The sequence below is a fragment of the Plectropomus leopardus genome, chromosome 2 (assembly GCF_008729295.1).
Source record: "Plectropomus leopardus isolate mb chromosome 2, YSFRI_Pleo_2.0, whole genome shotgun sequence".
Lineage (NCBI taxonomy): Eukaryota > Metazoa > Chordata > Actinopteri > Perciformes > Serranidae > Plectropomus > Plectropomus leopardus.
In genome coordinates this window covers 38809548-38831591 of record NC_056464.1, presented here as the reverse complement: position 1 = coordinate 38831591, position 22044 = coordinate 38809548, and the positions used below count along the sequence as shown (strand labels likewise).

At 43.8% G+C, this 22044-nt stretch overlaps 1 protein-coding gene across 1 annotated transcript in view; it reads right to left on the bottom strand.

Annotated features, from left to right (window-relative positions):
* Nucleotides 1–22044, bottom strand: part of LOC121948812 (carnitine O-acetyltransferase-like) — a 32768-nt gene that overhangs the window by 6830 nt on the left and 3894 nt on the right. Inside the window, exons 2-9 of the mRNA XM_042494297.1 lie at nucleotides 21363–21541; nucleotides 15330–15430; nucleotides 14248–14367; nucleotides 4206–4328; nucleotides 3187–3322; nucleotides 2957–3019; nucleotides 2167–2304; nucleotides 521–733 (exon numbers count right to left, since the gene is read on the bottom strand). Of these exons, the coding sequence (XP_042350231.1) occupies nucleotides 521–733; nucleotides 2167–2304; nucleotides 2957–3019; nucleotides 3187–3322; nucleotides 4206–4328; nucleotides 14248–14367; nucleotides 15330–15430; nucleotides 21363–21541 (1073 nt within the window). The remainder of the gene's footprint in view (nucleotides 1–520; nucleotides 734–2166; nucleotides 2305–2956; nucleotides 3020–3186; nucleotides 3323–4205; nucleotides 4329–14247; nucleotides 14368–15329; nucleotides 15431–21362; nucleotides 21542–22044) is intronic.

Below are 22044 nucleotides of genomic sequence, written 5' to 3'. Positions count from 1 at the left end.
CACAAGATCAACAGTATCAGAAATGCTGGCATCCAGGTTGTCCTTAAAATAATGTTTATCGTTGTAACTTAGTAATGATAGGAGGCAGTTTGGCCCCTTCAGCACACACCTTTTACTGAATGATGTTCACCAAGTGAAAAACTATGTGAAAAATCAAAATGAGGGGAAAAAGTGAGCATTGTGCATCTTCCTTTTCTGTTGTTTATGCAAAACTGCTGATGCTCAATAAAAATTAATTACAGTTATTTGTCTTGGATTGTTTATTCTGTTTTACAAGAAAAAAGCATTATTATTATTGTTGTTGTTGCTGTCATTGATAATAAGATTCAACCTGTTGTGAAGACCATGGTAGACTGATTTTATAACCTCTGGACAAAGCCAGGCTAGCAGTTTCCCATTTTCTATCTTTGTTTTAAGGTAAGCTAACCTTCCAATCTATCTCTCTGCAATAAGCACATGTTCCAAAACACTGCACTACTGCTTTATGTTATCTTTATGTGCTTTATGCATTATCTTTCACAATTTTGGCTCTTGTAGTTTGTTCCAACAGGTTCCTTATGTCGCACAGTGCATCCTGTAAAGCATGGGCCATATGTGCTGCATTGTATTCTTTGCAGGTTTCAAGACTGGCAACCACGAACTCAATGTGGTTACTCATAATACCGTGGATCAGAACGTACTGTCCGGGTCCTTCAGGGCCAAAACACAGCACACATCCGGAACTGTGTACAATCTGGTGAAGAGGGACAGAAGTGAAATGCAGTTAGTTAGCACCTTGATCGCTAAAATGTGTCTCTGTTAAATGTAGGGAATCTTCTTTTGGGGCTTAGCAAGTATTTTCAGCAAAATTTTGTGACATTTTCCATATGTATATGGAATGATCCCGTCTGTCAGGGTTAGCGGACTGAGGCACATTGACCTGCCAGGCCTCACTCTTCGGTTTACTGCTAAGTTAATTAAATAAAAGTAGATATACAACTATTTACAAATTTTCACACTTAACTAACCAGGGTTCTGGAGTTCTCTTGGTACTAGAAGCTTTTAATCTGACTGGAAATGAAATTCTATTTCCAAGGAGCAGCTCCTGTTTTGAAGGGTCAGCCTCATCACATGAAGACTCGCACATACACAGTCAAAGGAGTCTTTGTCGGAGAATAGACAAGTTCAGCCCATTGTCATTCAGAACTTGTCAAATAGCACCACCCTGTCAGTGCATTCTGCATTCAAATGTGGCACCAAAAGCCATCTCCCGCGTCCACATGCAACATGTATGGATGGTGTCAGATGATAACGTGGTCAAACACAATCTGTGCCATTGTTATCATATGCTGGCTGACAGCCGAATGGCTGGATGAAATACTAAAGGACAGCATCAGGTAATAATGCTGCTGTTAACAACAAAATATAAGGAAAGTGAGTTTGCCTATAAGGCGGGCGGTTGGTGAGATGGATGTGTCCCACAAACAAATGACTTTAGTGCGGAAATTTTTGCCTAATTCCAGCCATCTTGACAGTCCGCACTGTTGTGTAAACATGAGAATCATGCTGCTTCATCCCACCATGTGTATTTGTAAGATTGTGGTAAAGGTTGCATCATCCCAACATGATGTCATCCCACCATGTGCAGTTGTTGACATCACTGTAACAGCATCTCAGAGTATGGGCAATATGGCCGGATGTAGTATTTATGGATGTACACTTAAACAAATATAATAAGTAACCACTTAACTATTTTTGCAGATTGTTAATTGATCGGCCAGACTATCTTAAGATGCAAGATGGATGACATGTCTCCCTTCACCCCCACTGTACAAAAACAAATCAGGAGCACCATTGATCATGAGCATCACTAATTGGCACACACGTGTCAACCATGATGTAAAACCTCCTTTATATAACATCAAATAACTAATTAAAACCAAACTTGTCCAAAAAATGAACCCTTGGACAAACATGAGGGTGGTAAGAAGTACATCAAATGACTGAACCAATCTCAGGGAAAAATGTATGAGTTTTTATTTTGGCCCTTGCCCCATCTGCTGACTTGGAGGGGGCAGGATTAATGACGTAAACTGCAGCCAGCCACCAGGAGGTGATCGAGATGTTTTGGTCAAGCTGTTATGTAATATCTATAATGCAGTCTTTGGTTTCAACCCTGGTCCTTACCTGACTTGCAACGACTTTGTAGTCAAAGGCTTTCTGGAAGGAGGTGTCTGTGAAGATATCAGGCACAGAGATTTTTTCCTCAAGAGCTTGCATCTTCAGACCCTGCAAGTGGCAGAATGCATCCTGGCCTCTCAGTGCCTGTGAGGATGGAGACAATTCAGTGTGTCCATAAAGTCGGTCACCACATGTAGGAGTAAAGGTACCCTTTGGAGATTTTATATGAACATCATTTTTTTGCACCAAAACTCATTATACTGTCTGTACAAGGCGGGACTATGCTGCCTCGCCATTCTGTATATAATACCCGGTTACAAACAGGGGTGGAGAGTGGTCTCGCCGCTGAGCTGGGAACACAGGTATTAACAGTGCAAGCTGAAAAGACCTTGGGAGGGAGGTGTTTTGATTACATATTAAGTTGCCAAGCACATTATGAGAGATTTAAAAAGCAGCTCTTGGCATTTAGCGGCTAATTCAGAGAAGAAAAGTGTTCATATATGTTCACAAACTGGGAAAATGTATTTGTTAAATTCATTGTGAATCCCTACAAATACAGTACACTATATTTTAAAAATAGCAAGTAAATCATAGAAAAAAAATAGATGGATCAAGATGCATCAATAATTGTTTTATCACTGCAATATTGCCCTCTGATTTGTAATCAAATTGCATCATGAGATGCTTTGAGACAACTATTTATAACAAACCTTAACAACCCTTATAGCTGCATGGTATCTTTATACTGAAAATAAAATGAACTGGCAAATTGAGTGGCACTCTGAATGATACTCACCATGTCGGTATAGTGTTCATGAGCCTTTATAGCTTTCTCCAGTAAATCAAACTTTTCTGACTTCTGTGAAAAACAGGAAGAGGACATATATCTTAAAGCTCATCAGCTGTAGTCAGTGCTGCAGCAGCAGCATGGTAGCATGCTACTGCAGTATCTGATGTCATCATATTTTTCACTGCATCAAGTGACATTATATAAGAGTTGCATTAGAAGTTTCCCTCTCATCAAACCTGTGTTTCGGGGTCATCAAAGACCTTGACAAAGGCAACCGAGGCAGGTGTGTTTATATTAATAAAACTTGCCCGGCCCAGTCTGAACATACGAAGGGTGATAACGTCCAGCATTGGTTGGATTTGGTGGAACGTTCTGACAAAAGAAAGGAGAAACAAGGTTTCAAAACAACTTTGTGTCCCAACATACCAAGCCCTGAAACCTGCTGACCAGTCAAATAAACCCTGGAGCTGTGATTATGTTACACTATACTGACTGAAAACACAGTCAGTATGTTTCTCGAACTATCCAGTTTACTCCATTATTACTTCAGATTGGGGCTGATGAGAAACTGTAGACCTACTGTGAAGGATTCATTCTGTTGCCTAATCAATATTGCCCTAATTTTTAACACAGTGTGAAAGCTTTTCAAAACTGAGTAAATCAGTTTTATCTCAGCCTTACAAGATTATCTGTTACTGCCTTACTACATGACAAAAGTTTTTTTTTTTAATGCAACCGTTGCAGCTGTCTGGAGAATCTGCAGTACTAACACATTCTCATCCCAAGTCATCACATATTGCCCCTTTGCAGTGGACTGCCACATCTATGTGGCAGCAAAGGCACATACTGCCATGGATGATAAGGATTAAACAAAAAATGCTCATTGTAAGGTATAGAAAAAAACCCATGACATTCACACGGGAAGATTCCCACCAGACTCTCCTATGAGGTGCAGGGATGGTGGGACCAATCCTTTGCCCCATAGGTACTCTTGCACTCCTTATTTTACGTCATTACCAGCAGCGTTTTAAGCTGAGGCCTTTCAGTGGTGTATCGTGCAGATGCAAAAGGTTCCATTCATCTGCATACCATGCTGCTGCAGTAGGTGTGATTGGCCACATCCACAGCTGAAGCTGTCCAGTGGCATATCATGCGCACATGAAAGGTGGCTTTTGGTGTCAGGATCTTCTGACAAAAAGACTGCAAAAGGTGTTATTTGACAACCTAGAATGAGAATGGGCAGGCAGGACCTCACCTATAGAAGGCCAGCTGTAGCGCCATCTGCATGAAAGCATTGGGGTTCATCTTTAGAGCTTTTATGGCATTTTTCCCAAAGTGGTCAAACATTACAGTCTTCATTTCCAGGTCCTGGGCCAGTCTGTGGTGATGGGGATGGGAGACATATCTGGACAGTGAGACTTTTCTTGGGTAATATGACAGATGTTTGCAAAAGTATTTGATGAGATATCTCTATGACAAATGATAAATATTAATTACATGTAATATACATTGTTTATTCTAAAAATATGATACATCACACACTTTCTGCAGTATTAGTAATAGGGATGCAATGGTATTTTAAATATCGTAGTATTTCGGTTTCAAAATTCTAGCAATAATGCCATGGCATGTGACGTAGAACTCTGAGTACTCCCGCCAGTATAGTTTTTTTTGAGTGGGCCGGGCTGAGAAGCAAAACACATCTCCCATGATCCTTTCCTGTGCAGTGCAGGAAAAGATGGCAGCAAATACAGAAGGGGAGCAGAGCAGAATTTTGGTTTTGCAGTAAAAAAAAAGATCAGGGAGAAAAAATGATGGATATGCAAAAGACTATTTGCAGACACTGCCGGACCACGATTGTCTACAAGTCAGGGAATACAAGTAATATGAGAACCATCACCAGGAAAAGATTCTTGATGTGAAACCAAGAAGCAATCAAGGCCAAACATCAATTCGTGAGGCATTTCAACCAGGTTTTCCTCATGACAGCACTAGATCTTAACTAATCACAAGGTGAATCAGAGAATTCATTGCCAAAAGCCTGCAGCCGTTTTCAGTGGTGGTCACTGAGGGATTTAAAAGGATGGTGAACGCCCTTGAGCCAAGGTACAAAATTCCATCATTGACATTCTTCAGCAAAACGCTAACACCAACACTTTAGCAAGAGACAAAGACCAAAGTGAAAGAGAGCATCAAGCAGACAGAGAGCGTCTCACTCACGACCAATAGTTGGACATCACTAGCTACTCAAAGCTAAGACACCATTACGGCGCACGTTGTGACTAGTGAATGGGAGACGAGATGTTTTGTGCTTCAAACTCGGACTTTGTTAGAGTCACACAACGGGCATAACATTGCAGAGGTGCTAACATCTGCCATTTCAGAGTGGGGAATCGACACATCAAATGGCATTGCAGTTGTTACAGACAACGCAAGAAACATGGCTGTAGCGGTGACAGAGGCCCCGCATGTTAACTGTTTCACCCACATGTTGAATCTGGCGTCTCAGGCAGGTTTAAAAGTAAATCGTGTCAGCCACCTGCTTGGTAGAGTAAGGCGCGTAGCTGCGTTTCTTTTTCACTGCAACTCAACAGCCGCAGCGGTGCTGACTGTAAAGCAGCAAATGTTAAACCTGCCCGTGCACAAACTGATGCTGATACTGTTTTCTCACAATGTTAAGTTGCTGAGGACAGCAGAGCCTGCAGTCGATCCTTTGACTGGTGTTTGTCAATACAGCAGAAGTATGGAGATAGTTTAAGACAAAAGACCATGGCAGAACTAAGCACTGTATAAGTAATAGACGTAACTACCATGACATCACCACTGGTTTTTGGACTGCCATTTTGAAGCCTCCATCATATGTGGATGAGATGTTGTAACTGTAGAGGTGTGAGGGGTGGATCTGAGTGGGAAGCTGAGGACACTAGGCAGGTAGTCACTCAAGCAGCTTTCCGTAAAGTTGGGCATTCTCATATGGGTGTCTAAGGCCTCAAGTGGCGATTAGAGGAACTGCAGTTTTTAGCACTTCCACATTGGCTTAATATCAGTCTTGGAGGTCGCCACTTGGGCAGAACTAATGTAACACCCACCTGTAATAAAGGTAGCAGTTGTGTTGTAGATAATACAGACTCAGCCCAGCTGCTTTTCTGCAAACACTGCAACAGTTTTTGATTTGCTTGATTTTAAGTTTAATTTTCCTGGTTGGTCTTTAAAAGGGATATTTCACCCAAAAGTGAAAATTCAGTCATTATCTACTCACCCTCATACGGATGGAAAGTTCAGTGATGTTTTTTATTAACAAAACACTGCTAGAGTTTCAAGGGAAAATGCATTGCATTTATCTCCCAAATGTTTTAAGTAAATGGTGACTATGCTTCAAATATAAAGAAAACAAGTAACAAAACCACAGAAGGTCTCCATACTGCTCGTCCAAAGTAATGCAAGTGTCCTGAAGCCCCAATGTGCCAAGTTGTTTTGAAAATTGTTGTAAAGTGAAAAATCGCCTTACAACATCCAACAGGCACACTAAGAAATAGATTTGCAAAAAAAATGAGAAAAAAAGAACTAATACATATCAGGCATCAATGGATTTTTGTTATTTGTGTAACCTCAGTTGCATTTTTTTTCAAATACAGGGTTAGGGTTAGACTGTAGAATGTTTTCAAAAATGCATCAATTTATTAAGAGGAAAACATTTCCTCAGTATGACGCTTTTAATCGTTGCAATAGTTATTGTAATATAAAAGAATATGCATATGTTCTTTCTCTCTCTGAGGCCAACACAGCATTAATGAGGACATGGATCTGTGCGGCTCCTGACTATGCATTCTCCAAGTTTCCACATTATTTGTGGCTGTAACACCCTGCCGATGCACAGCTGACCTTCATTTGACTTTGACTTTGATGTTAGACCATTTTTTTCTTTATTTCAGCTGTTGTGTGTGTCTCTGATCCTTCTGCATTAACTGCAATTGTAGCACACTGTCACTCTGTATTTAATAAATTTTGCATTTGTTACTGATTACCGAGGACAGACCACCAAAATAAAATATTTTTCTAGCCTCCTCCTCTACTGAGAAGCACTTCAAGTTCACACTCAGTGAAATTCTTTTTTTTTTCTTTTTCAATTTTATTTGGACAATAGGGGACAGCATGGGGCACATTTATTGTCATTCACATAATTATTAATGACAGGAGACAAGGTGGGCCAAGTGGTGGCTGCACTAAATTTCATGTTAATTCGGATGTATAAAGGAAAGGTGCACAGAAACAGGTGTACAGAAGGCTTTAACCCTTAGAGACTGTTTGGCACATTTTCATTCATCATTTTTTGATCATTTTGGCTGCATATCGCATACATTTTGGCAAGATTGTGCATTTTTGTTTAATCTTGGAATTTCCAGCTCAGCTCATACAATAAGACATAATTTTTACCATATTTGGTGTATGGAGAAAATACATGCTATGTCCACTAGGTGCACTGTCAAAATAAATGTTGTTGCAAATCTATGACATATCCCAGGCCATGATAACCAAAAAAATAATTATCTACTTTGCGTGTGGTATATTGAAAATAAAATCCACTTTTTTTCATCTGAAAACATAGTGGCATTATGACAAAACCCTGGCATTTAAAGGGTTAAAATTCTGAAAAATTAATAAATATTTGACACTTATGATTAAGACTGATGATGGTTTTAAAAAATGCACTCCATGAAAGTAGAAAATACTACTAATGTATAATATTTTTTACGTTTGATTTTTAAAAGCACATGAGGTCTTGTCCAAGCTGTCTTGTCCAAGCTGCCTGTGGTACGGTCTACATCCCGGTAGTGAATGTAGGAACAACTGAAGTTCTCCTCTACCCACGTACCAGTCTGGGTGCCCTCAGTTGTGCCCAAGTGGTGAGTCTACCCACTGGGGTCACAGAGGTGAGGTCTGCCACCGCTACAGTGTCCTCCCAAGTGGCTGGCAGTCCTGCACAGAGCGGGGTAGAACTGGTAGACCTGTCTGCCTTGGCACAACAAGACCAAGCCGAGGTGCGGTCCCTACTGCGGAAGTACAGCTCCGTCTTCTCTGCCCATGATGGTGACTTGGGTTGCACTGATCTCATTTCACACGACATTCCACTGCTTGACAACATTCCTGTGCGACCGCGATACCGGCGTATTCCTCCATCGGAGTACGAAGAGGCCAAGGCCCACATAAACCAGCTTCTGGAGGCTAAGGTTATCAGGGAGAGCAGCAGTCCCTATGCCTCCCCCATTGTGTTGGTCAGGAAGAAGGACGGCAGTCTACGCATGTGTGTAGACTATCGCCTTCTTAACAGCAAGACGAGGAAGGATGCTTTTCCCCTTCCTCGTATCGAGGAGAGTCTTGATGCTCTTTCTGGCGCCTGTTGGTTCTCGACCTTGGATTTGGCCAGTGGCTATAACCAGGTCCCTGTGACCGAGCAGGACAAGCCTTAGACAGCCTTTTGCACGCCCTTTGGTCTTTTTGAATGGAACCGAATGCCATTCGGGCTGTGTAACACCCCAAGCACCTTTCAACGGTTGATGCAAAGGATGTTTGGGGACCAGCAGTGTCAGTCGCTACTTCTCTACCTTGACGACATCGTTGTGTTTTCCTCCTCTATTGGCCAGCACCTGCAGCGCTTGGAAGTCGTCTTGAGTCGGCTCCAGAAGGAGGGCTTGAAAGCCAAGCTGGAGAAGTGTGCGTTCTTTCAGAAAGAGGTCAGCTATCTTGGGCATGTTATCTCTGGGGAGGGTGTTTCCACAGACCCTGCGAAGATCGAGGCGGTTGCTAGGTGGCAGCGCCCCCGCCAGGTTTCAGAGCTGCGTTCTTTCTTGGGGTTTGCCAGCTACTACAGACGCTTTGTGGAAGGGTTTGCCAAGCTGGCAGGCCCCCTGCACAAGTTGGTGGCAACTATGGTAGGCAGCCGGCCCAAACGAGGCCAGAAACTAGATTTCAGTTCTGCCTGGACACCCCAGTGTGACGAGAGCTTTGAGGCGTTGAAAGCAAAGTTGGTCTCAGCCCCTGTTCTGGCATATGCAGACTTTTCCCGTCCCTTCATCCTGGAGATTGATGCCAGCCACAGTGGTCTGGGAGCTGTCTTGTCCCAAGAGGTGGAGGGTAGTGTCAGGCCGATAGCTTATGCTAGCCGAGGTCTCCGGCCGACTGAGCGTAACATGGCCAATTACAGTTCCATGAAACTGGAATTTCTTGCCCTTAAGTGGGCAATGGTAGAGAAGTTCCGGGAATATCTTCTGGGACACAAGTGTGTTATCTTCACCGATAACAATCCGTTAAGCCACCTCCAGTCCGCTAAACTGGGAGCCACCGAGCACCGGTGGGCAGCCCAACTGGCTGCCTTCGATTTCGAGATCAAGTATCGATCTGGCCGTAGCAATAAGAACGCTGACGCCCTTTCCCGACAGTATATGTCAGGCGCTAGCATGGTTGAGCAGGCCCTACCTGGCACATCCATTCCAGCTCCCCTTCAGCAAGCTGCTCCCCCAGTTGCAGTGGCTCCAGTGACCCAGTCCCTGGTGTCCGCCCTTCCGTTCCACTCTCCGTCTGACATCCGTTCATTGCAGGAGTCTGATCCCCTCCTGAAAGAGGTTCTGGGCTTCTGGAGAAGGCAGGCCCGGCCGACCCCAGACGAGAGGCGCCACATGTCCAAACCAGCCTTGGCACTGTTGCGACAGTGGGATCGCCTGGTGGAAAAAGATGGTGTGCTTTACTGGAAAGTTTTCCGCTCAGATGGGGGAGAGGAGAATTTTCAGCTGATCTTGCCAGCTCTCCTGAAACAGGAGACATTAAAACTGCTCCACCAAGAACATGGCCACCAGGGTATTGATCGAACCACCAAGCTGGGACGAGAGCGCTGCCACTGGCCAGGGATGTGCTCAGACATCAAACAGTGGATCTGAGAATGCGAGCGATGCCAGGTCGCAAAGGACTCTGGGCCCGCCTCGCACAGCTTCATGGGTCACTTGCTCGCATCTAGGCCAAACCAGATTGTGGCCATTGATTTTACTGTGTTGGAGCCCTCCAGCAATGGGTGGGAGAACGTCCTTGTACTGACAGATGTGTTTAGTAAATACATTGTGGCTGTCCCAACTGGGGACCAGCGCACTTCCACTGTTGCCTAGGTCTTGCTGAATGAGTGGTTCTTTAAGTTTGGCGTCCCAAGTCGCATTCACTCAGACCAGGGCCGCAGTTTTGAGAGTGCCTTGATCCAGCAGCTCTGTTGTTTGTATGGGGTAGAGAAGTCCTGTACTACCCCATACCACCCTGCAGGAAATGGACAGTGTGAACGGTTCAATAGAACACTACACAATCTCCTGCGCACACTGCCAAATTCTCGGAAACGAGATTGGACCGCCTGCCTCCCACAAGTGCTCTTCTGCTACAACTCCACACCTCACCAGGTCACAGGGGAGTCTCCTTTCTTGTTAATGTTTGGCCGTGAGCCTAGCCTCCCTATCGATTTTCTGCTGGGTCGAGTCCAAGACCCTGTGCCAGGGAAAGTACAGGATTGGGTTGCGGAGCATCAGGTGCGACTCAGGGCAGCTTTCGAGGGGGCTCATGAGCGGTTGTTGGCAGCTGCCAGTCGCCGTAAGGAGCGGCATGACCAGCACATCCATGAGGAGCCTCTGCAGGTGAACCAGCTTGTTTACCCCCGGGACCACAAAGTTAGAGGCCGGCATAAAATCAGTGACATTTGGAGTTCCGTGGTGTACCAGGTGCTAAGAGCCCCATGTGGCGACGGTGCGGTTTACACCAGCGCTCCTGTGGACAACTTAGAGAAGGTGCGCAACGTGCATCAAAACATGTTGAAGGCCAAACTAGGGCCTGACTTGGCTGGTCCTCCTCCTGCTTCTCCTCCCGCTCCTCTGTTTCCACCAACAGCACTCGAGGGTAACTCCTCTAGTGATGATGACCTCTGGGTGTTGGTCCCTGAAACCCCGTTGCCATCGGCTGCACCTATAGCTGGCAGTGCTGATCATAGGGGGCCCCTGGCAGCGACACCGCCGAGAGATCCTCCTGTCCTTGGTATGCCTCTGGCACGGGGAGATTCTCCCGTGTTGGGTTCTTCTCCCCTTACGGCAGGTTTAGGCAGTGTTAGTCAGCCCGCTGTCCGTCGAACAGGTCGATCCATCGCTGGCCAACACTCAAACGTGCATCATCTCCCACGGTCAGCTGGTTGCATTGACGGTGAAGTGGCAGAACCGTCAAGGGCTGTGTCTAACGCCCAGTCTGCTTTCCACCGGCCGTGGTGTTAACCCCCAGGTCCCTTTGGTCCATTGTCGGGGCGACAATGCAAAAAGGGGGGGTAGATGTGGCAGGACGGTACAGCCCGTCTCCACTCATGTTAGTTATGTGCTGGGTCAGGTGGATAGCTGTGTAGGCTCGCCCCTTTGCTCCCCGCCCATTGAGTGACACTGGGCTGAGAGCAATTATCCAATTTCACCAGTGTACTGGGCGAGGCCAGCCAAAGCTATATGGGGGAGGGCTGTGCCTCTCAGATGTGCGTCCTCCTACCTCATCCGGAAACCTGAGCGTGTGTGTCGGCAGTGTGGTTTGGCGTGGCAGAGTTTGATCCACGTGGCTGTCTTGAGACGTAGGTCGGCGCGTCTCCTCTGCTCACTTTGCCAGGTAGGCTCAGACACTATTACTGCGTCTCTGGCTTGTATTGGTGCCGTGTCTGATGCGCTTTCTGCTCTCCGGCAGAGTTGGCCTGTACTCTGGCCGGGGGTTGGGAGTGCGTGGCCTCGGAGCCGTGCGCAATAATACACGCACCGCGTTGGGAACCCTCAGGTAGGCTGGCTCGTTTGTGTCTGGCGTGTCTCATGCACTCTGTCGGGCTGCACGTTATGTGATTCTGGTCTCTGTTTGCTGTTAGCAGTTATAAAGGTGGTTGGTTGGTGGCTATCTCTCCTGCTGCCTGTGACGCTGCGCCCTCACTCACGGGTATGTATGCGTGATTGTTTTAATCCATCTAATTGCAATTCACGTATTAATTTTAGTCTGTATCACAGCAGGTGGCTCCTCCTCTGACGTGGGCCGCTGTGCTGCTGCTGTTCTGTCTACCTGCTCTGTCGCGGATTCGCCGCAGCAAGCTCTCCACTCTTTATATTGGTGTCCACTGTTTTCCGTTTTGTTCTTTCCTTTATATATAATTGTGTGTTCGGCGTGTGCGTGCGGTCTCGCACGCCTGGAGTAAATCCCTCTGGATGACCCGTGAGTGTTGCCTGCACTGTATGTGGTGTGGATCATGTGGAAGTAACACGCAGCATAGGACTTAAAGCTGCACTAGGAGGACTGTTCCACGCCAGTTAACTTTTTAATCATTGGTTGATTATTGTTTCTTTTGGTATTGTGCTTAGATATTCATTTTTATGGTGTATGGATTTTGTGATCATTGTTTTCTGTAGACTTTGTGTTTAGTTATTCAGTTATTTTTGTATAAGTTCTGTTTTTTTTTATTGTTTGGTTTATTGGGTTAACTGTGCGTGAGCGGCAATTGAAGCACAATCAACCTTGGTGGTGACCTCCTGGGCCCAGCAGAGTGTGGTGTCGGGGCAGTTTTGGTTTAGTTTTGTTTTCTTGCCCTTTTGCCTTGATTAATATCTGCCTCTCTCTCTCTTGGACAGGAGCTGCTGGGTTGGTGTGGCGAGTGACTGATCCCTGCGGTGGCGGTCCCCTCACTCCCTGTACAGTAGTGCACCTGGGTGTCAGTCGATGGTGTGTGGTTTCTTTTTTTTTCTCCACATGTGGTGTGTATCATCAGGACCCTTCTCCCCCTCTCAGTCATCCTCGCCTGGTGAGCCCTCAGCCCTGTACCTAGCACATGCACTTTATTGGCAACTCAACCAACCTGTTAAGGTGCCCTGGAGGATTGTGCAATATTTTGCCACGTATTATTATTATTATATTATTGCTTGCATCACCACTGAGATTTGTTCAGCCTTTTAACTTTTGACATATTGTTAATAAACTTCCTTTTGATACCTTATTTTGGAATCCCTCAGTCTCTGGTGCCTCTCGAACCTGGGTGACCTTGTTAATATTAGAGTGGTGGTTCCCTCTGATGTATTTCCTGGGGGTGAAATCCCCTAGGTGGCGTTGTCGGGCACTTATTAACTAACAAAAATCAGTAAATAAATTCAACCCTCGTAGCATTGCCACACCAACAACGCCACCTGGGGAGTTTCGCCCCAGGAATTAGTTTTAAACCAATTTCACCTTTAACTCACGCAGTTCATTTTACTCAAGGCAGAGTAGACATGGTTCCGTTCAAACAAGCATTCTTTATTTTAACAATCGATTTAAAACACTAAAAACATCATTCACACAGGGACAAATCAACGGGGGGAACTAAATTAAAGCTGAGGCTTACCGGGGTGCGTGGGCTACTGACTGATGCGGAGAATCCCCAACCAAAAATATAAACACCCAAACACACGTGACAGTCACACACTCGGTGAGGAAACCCAGAACCCCGGGGAGCACAGCACACGAGAAGGGAGGGGGGAACCCCGCCACCAGGTCACCACCACCACCACCGGACCTCAGCAACTAAAACAAGGACAAAGAAGCAGCGGTCAAAAGCAGCAAGAAAAGCAGCAGCGGTCCCCTGTAGCTGTGGCAATGTGTCACTTTAAACCCGCCGCACCCGATCAGTTGATGCCGACGTCACTCGCGCACTGTTGGGCAGCTGACGCTCATACACTCTTGGGCAGCTGGGATCTGAGGACCCGACAAATCATCATCTACACATTCACATGTGCTTATAACAATTAGGAATGCGGGAGGCTACATACCGGTTAGCAGGGTTGGCTGGGTATGACACACCAGAGGAAGAGGGCGAGAATCGCGCAGCTACTGGCGTTCACCTACAATCATGCAATTGTTAGCTGCGGTCTTGACTAGCAGTTTACAGAGAGGGAGAGAAACTCACCGCAGCAGGCCATCTAGGTGACACACACACACAGGAGTCTCTGGAAGCCCCAAGTCAGCCGCTCTGCATGACACACAAACATTTGCTCCCGGCCACATGAGCCGAAAGCAGCAGGTGAGCAGACAAACCGCGTTACCTGTCCAAGCACAAAGGTCCGACCCGGAAGTGACGTCACCGTCAGGAGCAGCGAGAGAGAACTGGCAGGGAGGGATCGGCCCCTTTTATAGGAGGGTGCGCCTCTGATGGTTGGCTGTGGTGTTGCTAATTAGGCAGGCTCACCCACAGGTCTCTATACTACCACATAAGTATCACAACTAAAAGCTGCTCTTGCCTGTCTATGTGCTGCTTGGCCTCCTCAATGTCCTTCTTGATCTCAGGTGTGAGGTTGAAGTGAAGTTTCTGGGGCTGGGGCAAAGGCTCCACTGGAGACTGCATCACATGCAGCTTTTTCCTGTTTCCAAACACAACAGACAATGAATGATACGTGCCATGGAACCAAATGGGATTCCCTGGAACATCAAAGTCACATTGAGACAGTACCAAAGCACACGTGGCAGCTGACAAACCCAGAGCCAACAAAAGTTATGAAATGATAGTAGACTCCTCAAACAATGCCTGGATCCAATATCCAGCACATTGGTTTGAGACAACATTGAAGTAAATGTCTGATTAGAAGGAAGTGGATAAAATGAAGATAAGAGAGGTCGAATCTGATCAGAGCCACCAGAGGAAGCCCCATCATCATTCTTTATTCTCATCATGGCCATGTCATGCCAGGTCGGGAAGGTTGCATCAAACAGTAAAGGTATAAATAAGTGGTTGTTTAACACAGGTGCAAAGCCAGACCATGCCTGCTTTATCCAAACCATCAGAGCAAATTTTCTTTGACTGCACTTTTTCCAGTCCTTAAAGAGGGCAGTATATTCATTGTAAATTGGATCTTACATGCAATCAACACAGCAAAAATTATGGTATGCTGAACAGCTCAAAACGTCTATTTTGACATTTGTATTAAGTCAAATTTGTTCCTAATAACAGGTCAAAATATCATGTCCTACCATGTCAACTGTGCATCAAAACCACAAAAACGTCCAGATAACAACTTATATAGACGTATTAATACATTTAATATTGGGTGCAACCATTTCATCAGTTGTCGGAGGGGAAACTGCACAAGAAATCCAACATGGGCATTTTTTTTCCCTTTAAATGCATGTGTGTCCTTTTGTGTCATTCTGTGTCCCTTCCCTAAATTTGTAGGTGTTTGGTCTGTGAACACAGTGCAGTTCTTTTTTTCCTCAGCAGCAGTTTGTGACTCACAGAGTGGATAAATGCTACTTTTATTTGTGTGATTAAAACTGCAAATACAAACACCTGCACTCACAGACATTCATTTATTTTCAGCCTACTTACATGCATGCTCCAACATACGCACAGATGGTTGCTCCAACTGTAACATCAGCAGTGGTATTCGATCCTGTAAGACCATATGTCCCGTCTTCTCCGATGATTACCTGTAAAGAAGATAACACAATTAGCATTACATCCCAACTGCTCATGAGTGTATTTGTACCTGTATAAGTCATTCTAATCAGTAAATATAAAATTGGAAAGTGTGTTCTTACGGGCAAGGAAACTTAAAGGGTGGCTATGTGTATTGTTGTGGGGCTGAACAATTTATTTTTAAATATTAAAGGGAAACTATGACCATTTTTGAAAATTCATGCATGTTCCTCCAATATTTTCATCCCAAATTGTCACATGTTGTCACTTGGACTTCAATGGACTTCTGCATCTGCGCTTTACATTCTGGGATGCTGCTACCATGATGTCAACACAAGCACATGGTGGGATTATGCTGCATGTGGTTATGTTTAGACAACAAAAGCACATGTCCATCAACCCCAACATGAGCAAACACACATGCTAGCATGGTTAGGATTAGGGGATGGAGGCACATGGTGAGGTGAAGAAAATAATTTGCTTAGCTTTTCAATGGTTAAATAGCTTGTGGAAGGCATCTGAATGCAGCTCAAGAAAAAATGTTGACCCAGGTTTCAAAGGTTAAAGTTAAGACAAGGCCATGGTAAAGATAAATGTTATTCACCAAGCTTTTTGAGAGGGTGGAAAAACTGTTAGGAGTAAAGAGGAGGACTTCTATGAAGCTCAAGAGATTCCTAAACAGAGGGGGAAATGGCTGAAAAACAAAGAGACAAAAATATTCTCCAAATACTGGAAGGTATTCTGTTACTACAGACTAGATGGTTTGGGGATAATGTTTGAGGTCAATCTTGTTAGAGATTTGCTCAAATCATCCACAAAAAGCAATATTAATATTAGCCGTCTGATGCGACCGTGTCGCTCTGATAATCGGGAACTCTTCATGCAGCAGTGAATTAGTATTTTCTCCATGTAGGGTTGAGGCTGGAGATGTCTGTTTTTTTTTGTTGTAGAATGGTGGAGCTATAACTAAATATTGACATGTAGATGTCTTCAGGCTGTGACACGTAAGCAGGGTGTGAAGTTTGAGACAGATTGGACCATGTAAAGTCAAAGCAGCAACTTCCTGTGTTATTATGGAAAATTGAAATTTGCTGCCTGCTACAGCTGACAGTCAGTGTCCACAGTTAACTTTGTGATTCATCAGCCAATTTGGCTGGAAGAAGAAATCTACTAGCCAAGCATATTTTTTACCAGACAAAATAATAAATAGCCATTTTATCCTCACATTTACATTTATTTCAGTAAATATAATTGTGATAACATGCAAACTTAAAAAAGAAGTCAGAGCAAAATCTGAAGTAAAAGTATTAAATATTATGGACATCTCATCACCAAAACCTCTGTGTATAAATGAGTTCTCTCTGGCAAGTTGTGATGCTGTGTATCTGTCTAGGGCTTTTATTGTAAAACGTAAGAACAGAAGAAGTGCAGCTACTGCACTGACGCTGTCAATGTGAGCACCAAAAAGAGTTTGCTGTGATGATACAAATTACGGGGCCTCCATTCGGTGCTGAGGCCCTAATTAAAGCTGCAGGCAGCAATGAACGGGCCCTCGCACCCCCACGCGAGTCGAGGGTACTGGCGGGACTCTGAGTGAAGCAATTGTTCATTTCAGTGAAAGTCGGGAAAAGTACGCAGAGGGTTTGGACCCTTGAGTGAGATATTCCACATGGTGAATTACTTCCTTTGGACACACAAGTTCTACGTCATCTTGGTCTACATCATCTGTAGACCAAAACATGTAAATTTCATTAAAATCAAAAGATAGTTGTGGTAAGAGGCGTACTTCCTGTTGGAAGTAGGTGGCGCAGTGAGTATCATAGTTCAATGACATGTTGATGTGTTCAGGGCTGCTGCCTGATCACAACTTAGGGGCAAATCGGTCGATGCAAAGTGAAGTTACAACAACTTCCTTTTTGGCGGCAACTACTGGGTCTCCATGGCAACAGCATTTATGGTAAACCTATACTTCAGAGGGAGGCATCATTTAGGTCCTAAAGGTTTTGTCACCAGATTTGAAGTCAATCAGATAAAATCTGTAGGACCAGTCCATCAAAGAAGAAAGCATGTAATTTCCATGACATTTCATGTTGCCAGTAGGGTGCGCTATAAATAATGGTAACAGTTGCCATGTAGATGTGTTCAGGGCAAGACTGTCATCACACGTGAATTTTGGTGCAGATTGGACCATGTCTCTCAGAGTTATAAACTACTTCCTGGTTAATGGCGACACATGAAATGTGTGGCCCAGTAACAACCACATGATGTGACGAAAACTCACAAATGTAATACCTTTTGATCTCTGGGGCGTTCTGAGAGGATGTTTAAATTTTGGAGTCAATTGGATGAAATCTGTAGGAGAAGATCGAGCAACTGCGACCCCTGAAAATGGCCAAAACTATGCCAAAATTGCACATTCAATTCAAAATGGCCGACTTCCTGTTGGGTTTCGGGTATCGGTCTGCGAGGATCTTTTGTAGGTCTTGGGCTGTTACACATGCCTCCCAAGGTTTGTAGCTCTAGGTGAAATGTACCACTGGGGCTGCTTTGTTGAAATATGTAGGGGGTGCTACAGAGCCATTTTGGCACATCATTGCAAAAAAAATATCATATCAGATATCACATTTTAGGACCTCTGATGTGTGTGTCACATTTGGTAAGTTTTTTGCATGCTTTGCCCCTCAAAAAGTGCTTCCAGTTTTATGCAGATCAATGCAAAACTTTGGGAACCGTGTTTGATGAAAACTCAAAAGTTTCATTTTTTGTGCATCATGAAGGTCTTTACAGTATTCTATTTGAATATGAGGTTAATTAGGTGGCGTTATGACTATGATTCAAAATTGCACTGCAGATGTCTTCAGGCGTAGTCTCTTATCAAATCTGTAACATTTTGTAAAGATCTGACTATCTGGGGCAAAGTTACAACAGTTTTTGATGTCATGTCGAAACACTGAAATTGTCCGACCCACTCCGGTAATGCCTTTCAACGAAATCTCACAATATTCATTTTCAAGCATCATCAATGTCTTAAGAATTTTTTGAGACCATTTTGAGATCAAGGAGCTAGGAGCTGGACATCTTACTGTAAAACTTTGCTTTTCCTGTGCCAATTGGTTGCGCTGTCATTATCTCTTAAAATTGTCATATAGATGTGTTCAGGGTGGGACTCCTATCAAACGTGAAGTTTGGGTCAAATTGGACCATTTACAGCAGAGTTACATACCACTTCCTGTTTACTTTGTGGTTCATAGCAGAACATGCAAATTAGATGCCTCATACAGATCACACGGTGTGATGAAAATTCATGATTTAAAGAACTTTTGCTGTCAAAGGTGTTATGAAGGTAGCCATAACATTTGAAGTCCATCTGATAAAAGTTCTAGGATAAGTTCTAAAAATTACGACCCCTGAAAATGACCAAAAATACACCAAAATTACAACTTCATTTCAAAATGGCCGACTTCTTGGTTTTACGATATGGCCCAGAAAGATTTTTTTGTAGATATTAGGTTGTTGCACAGGCCTCCAAAGTTTCACAGCTCTAGGTAAAACGTGCTGCGGAGGCTGCTTCGTTGAATATCAGTAGGGAGCGAAACTGATACATTTCCTCCCACCCACGCACAAGACCATTAAAATATCAAATTTTTCACCAGACCCAATAGGTCTGCAGAGTTTAATGACTTTTTCAATATGTTAAAGCCCTCAAAAAGGCGATTCATTTGAGAGAAAGAAAATAAAAATTATTAATAATAATAATTAAAACTGCAAGCAGCAATGAACAGGCCCTCACACCCCCACATTACTCCCACTGTCCCGGAAAATGCATGCAGAGAGTTTGGACCATTGAGTGAGATTTTTCACACAGTGTAGTATTATTCTATGACCTCTAGGTGGTGCTCGAGAAGACAAAATCTAAGTCATCCTGGTCTACATCATTTGTAGACCAAAGCATGTTAATTCCATGTAAATCAAACGATAATTGTGTTACAAGGTATACTCCCTGTTGCCAGTAGGTGGCGTATTGAGTATCATAGCCAACTGACATGTTGATGTGTTCAGGGCTGCAACCTGATCACACCTGTAAAATATTTGTGGCTAATCGGTTATTGCAAACTGAAGTTAGAGCAGCTTCCTGTTCGGTGGCGAATACTGCATTGCCATGGCAATGGCGTTCAATAAAAACATATGATCTTCACAAGGAGGCATCATGGAGGTCTCTAAGCAGTTTTTGTTACCAAGTTTGAGCTGAATGTGGTCCACCTGTAAGGGGATGCACCTAAAAATATAAATCATGTGACTTCCTGTTTTTTAGTAGGTGGTGGTACGCCGATAAGTCAAATGAGCCATGCAGATGTGATCAGGTTGGGACTCTCATCAAGCATAAGAAGTTTGGAGCAGACTGGACAATGTCTGACTGAGTTACTACAACTTCCTGTTTCAAGGCGAAACATCAAAGTTAAAAATATAGCCACACCCACATGGTATGATCAAAACTCAGAAATTGAAAAGCTTTGATGTTGCATGATCTTTCAAATCAGTGAAAGTCGGAACAAGCAGGCAGAGTTTCAATCCTTCAGTTAGATATTTCACGTGGGGTAATGCTTCCTGCATGCTAGATGCTAGAGACCACATAAAATGTAAGTCATCTTGGGCTACATAATTTGTACACCAAACCGTATAAATGTCATGCAAATCAAAGTATACTTGTGTTAAGAGGCTTACTTCCTTTTTCCAGTTGGTGGCGCTGTGATTATCATGCTTAATTGACATGATGATGTGTTCAGGGCTGCACCTTGATCACACCTTTAAAATTTGGGGCCAATCGGTCGATGCAAAGTGAAGTTACAACAACTTCCTGTTTGGCAGCGAAGACCATGTTGGCATGGCAACGATGTTCATGAAATACCTTTGACATAGCAAGGAGGCATCATCAAGGTCTCAATAACTGGATAGAGCCATGCAGATATGTTCAGGCCAGGACTATTATCAAGCATGAGAAGTTTTGGGCAGATGTTTGGCTGAGTTACAACAACTTCCTGTGTCATGGCGAAACATCTAAGTTGGAAACCAAGTAGCCCACATTGTGTGACGAAAACTATTATTATTAATAATTATATTATTAGCGTGTCACGTTGATTGCTCCGTCATTTCATGCTGTATTTTTATTGGTTGGTTAGTAGATGTTGGTCAAAACAGCAGTCACACATTGAGATGTTTGTCCCAAATTTCTGACACTGTCAGAATTTTATCCCAGGCTGTTTTTGATCCCAAGACTGCGTCAACAACCATTCTTGAAATTTTGATGTAGGGCCACCATTTTAGAGCCACAACCAAAGATATCGTCATTATTCTGTCACCATGGCCATCTTTCCTCTGGGACAGCCCAGAATCATGCAGTGTATACTGGGCTTAATCGAAAAATTGAGATTTGCTTTGCCACTAATTTGTGCTTTTATTGTACTGATTGCTTTTACGGGTGTGTTTGAGCAGTTATCCTTACTGATTAATCATGAGGGATCAGCTAATACAGCACTAAAACTATGTCTTTATTGCATGTTGATGTGGCTCCTCCAGTCAACATGTCTTAGGCATCCTTAGGCAAGATACTGAACCCCACATTGCTCCCGATGCTGTGCCATTTGAGTGTAAGTGTAGATGGTAGAAGAAGGTAGGAGGTAGATTTATTGTCATTTTTTAAACCAAGTTTAAAAAACAAAATTACTTTTGTTCTTGATCCTGCTAAATCTTTGGAGTTTAAGACAGAGAAATATATTACTGTATTAGTATTCAATTAGTATTCAATAATAAAGCATGTCTTCTAGCTGTCATTGGCTTCTTGCTTATTATCAGAACTGTTGTGATCAGAACTATTTGCCAGGAAAAAACATCTGTGTGTTGTGGCACAGTTGACATTTGTATGTGTTTACATAAGTGTTGTATCACCTGAAACCCCTTGTCAAACCAACGGTTTCCACTGAACAACTGGCTGCCTCCTCCATGCAGAATCTGGAGGAAAGCACTGCTGTGATACATCTCATCAGACACTGTAGGCGTCGCTCCATCCAAACACACAACGAAGATGCTGCTTTGAATAGCTGACAGTGAGTCTTTGTTGGTCTTATCTAAACACACATTAAGGACATACACACAGAGCAAACATGTTGTTAGTCAGACTACAACCAGTTTCCAGATACTCTGATATGTCCATCCAGTGTATCTGAGTCCGCTGGAAAGCATTTATATTTCCCCAATGACGTTTTTTCCCTTATCTTATTTTTTGATAGGACAGCTGAAGGCTGACCGAAATCTCGTTGAACCAATGTAAATCATTCAGCCTATACACAATACACATAACACCGGGGCGTATGCACAAAAACGTGGCGTACGCCCTTTTCCACGGCCATGCTCAGAGTTAAGAGTGAAATGATTATGGAAATGCCAACTTCATGGCTGGCTCACGCACATTTCTACTGCTTTTGATCTGCTGGCGACACTTTGAGATGATGCTGGGAAACAGTTAGTAATGTCAAAACAATTACTCTGATTGGTGTGCACATCAGAGACACACTGGTGAACTTTTAACACATCCTCCTGTCTGCAATTAGGTGAGTGCATATACAAACGT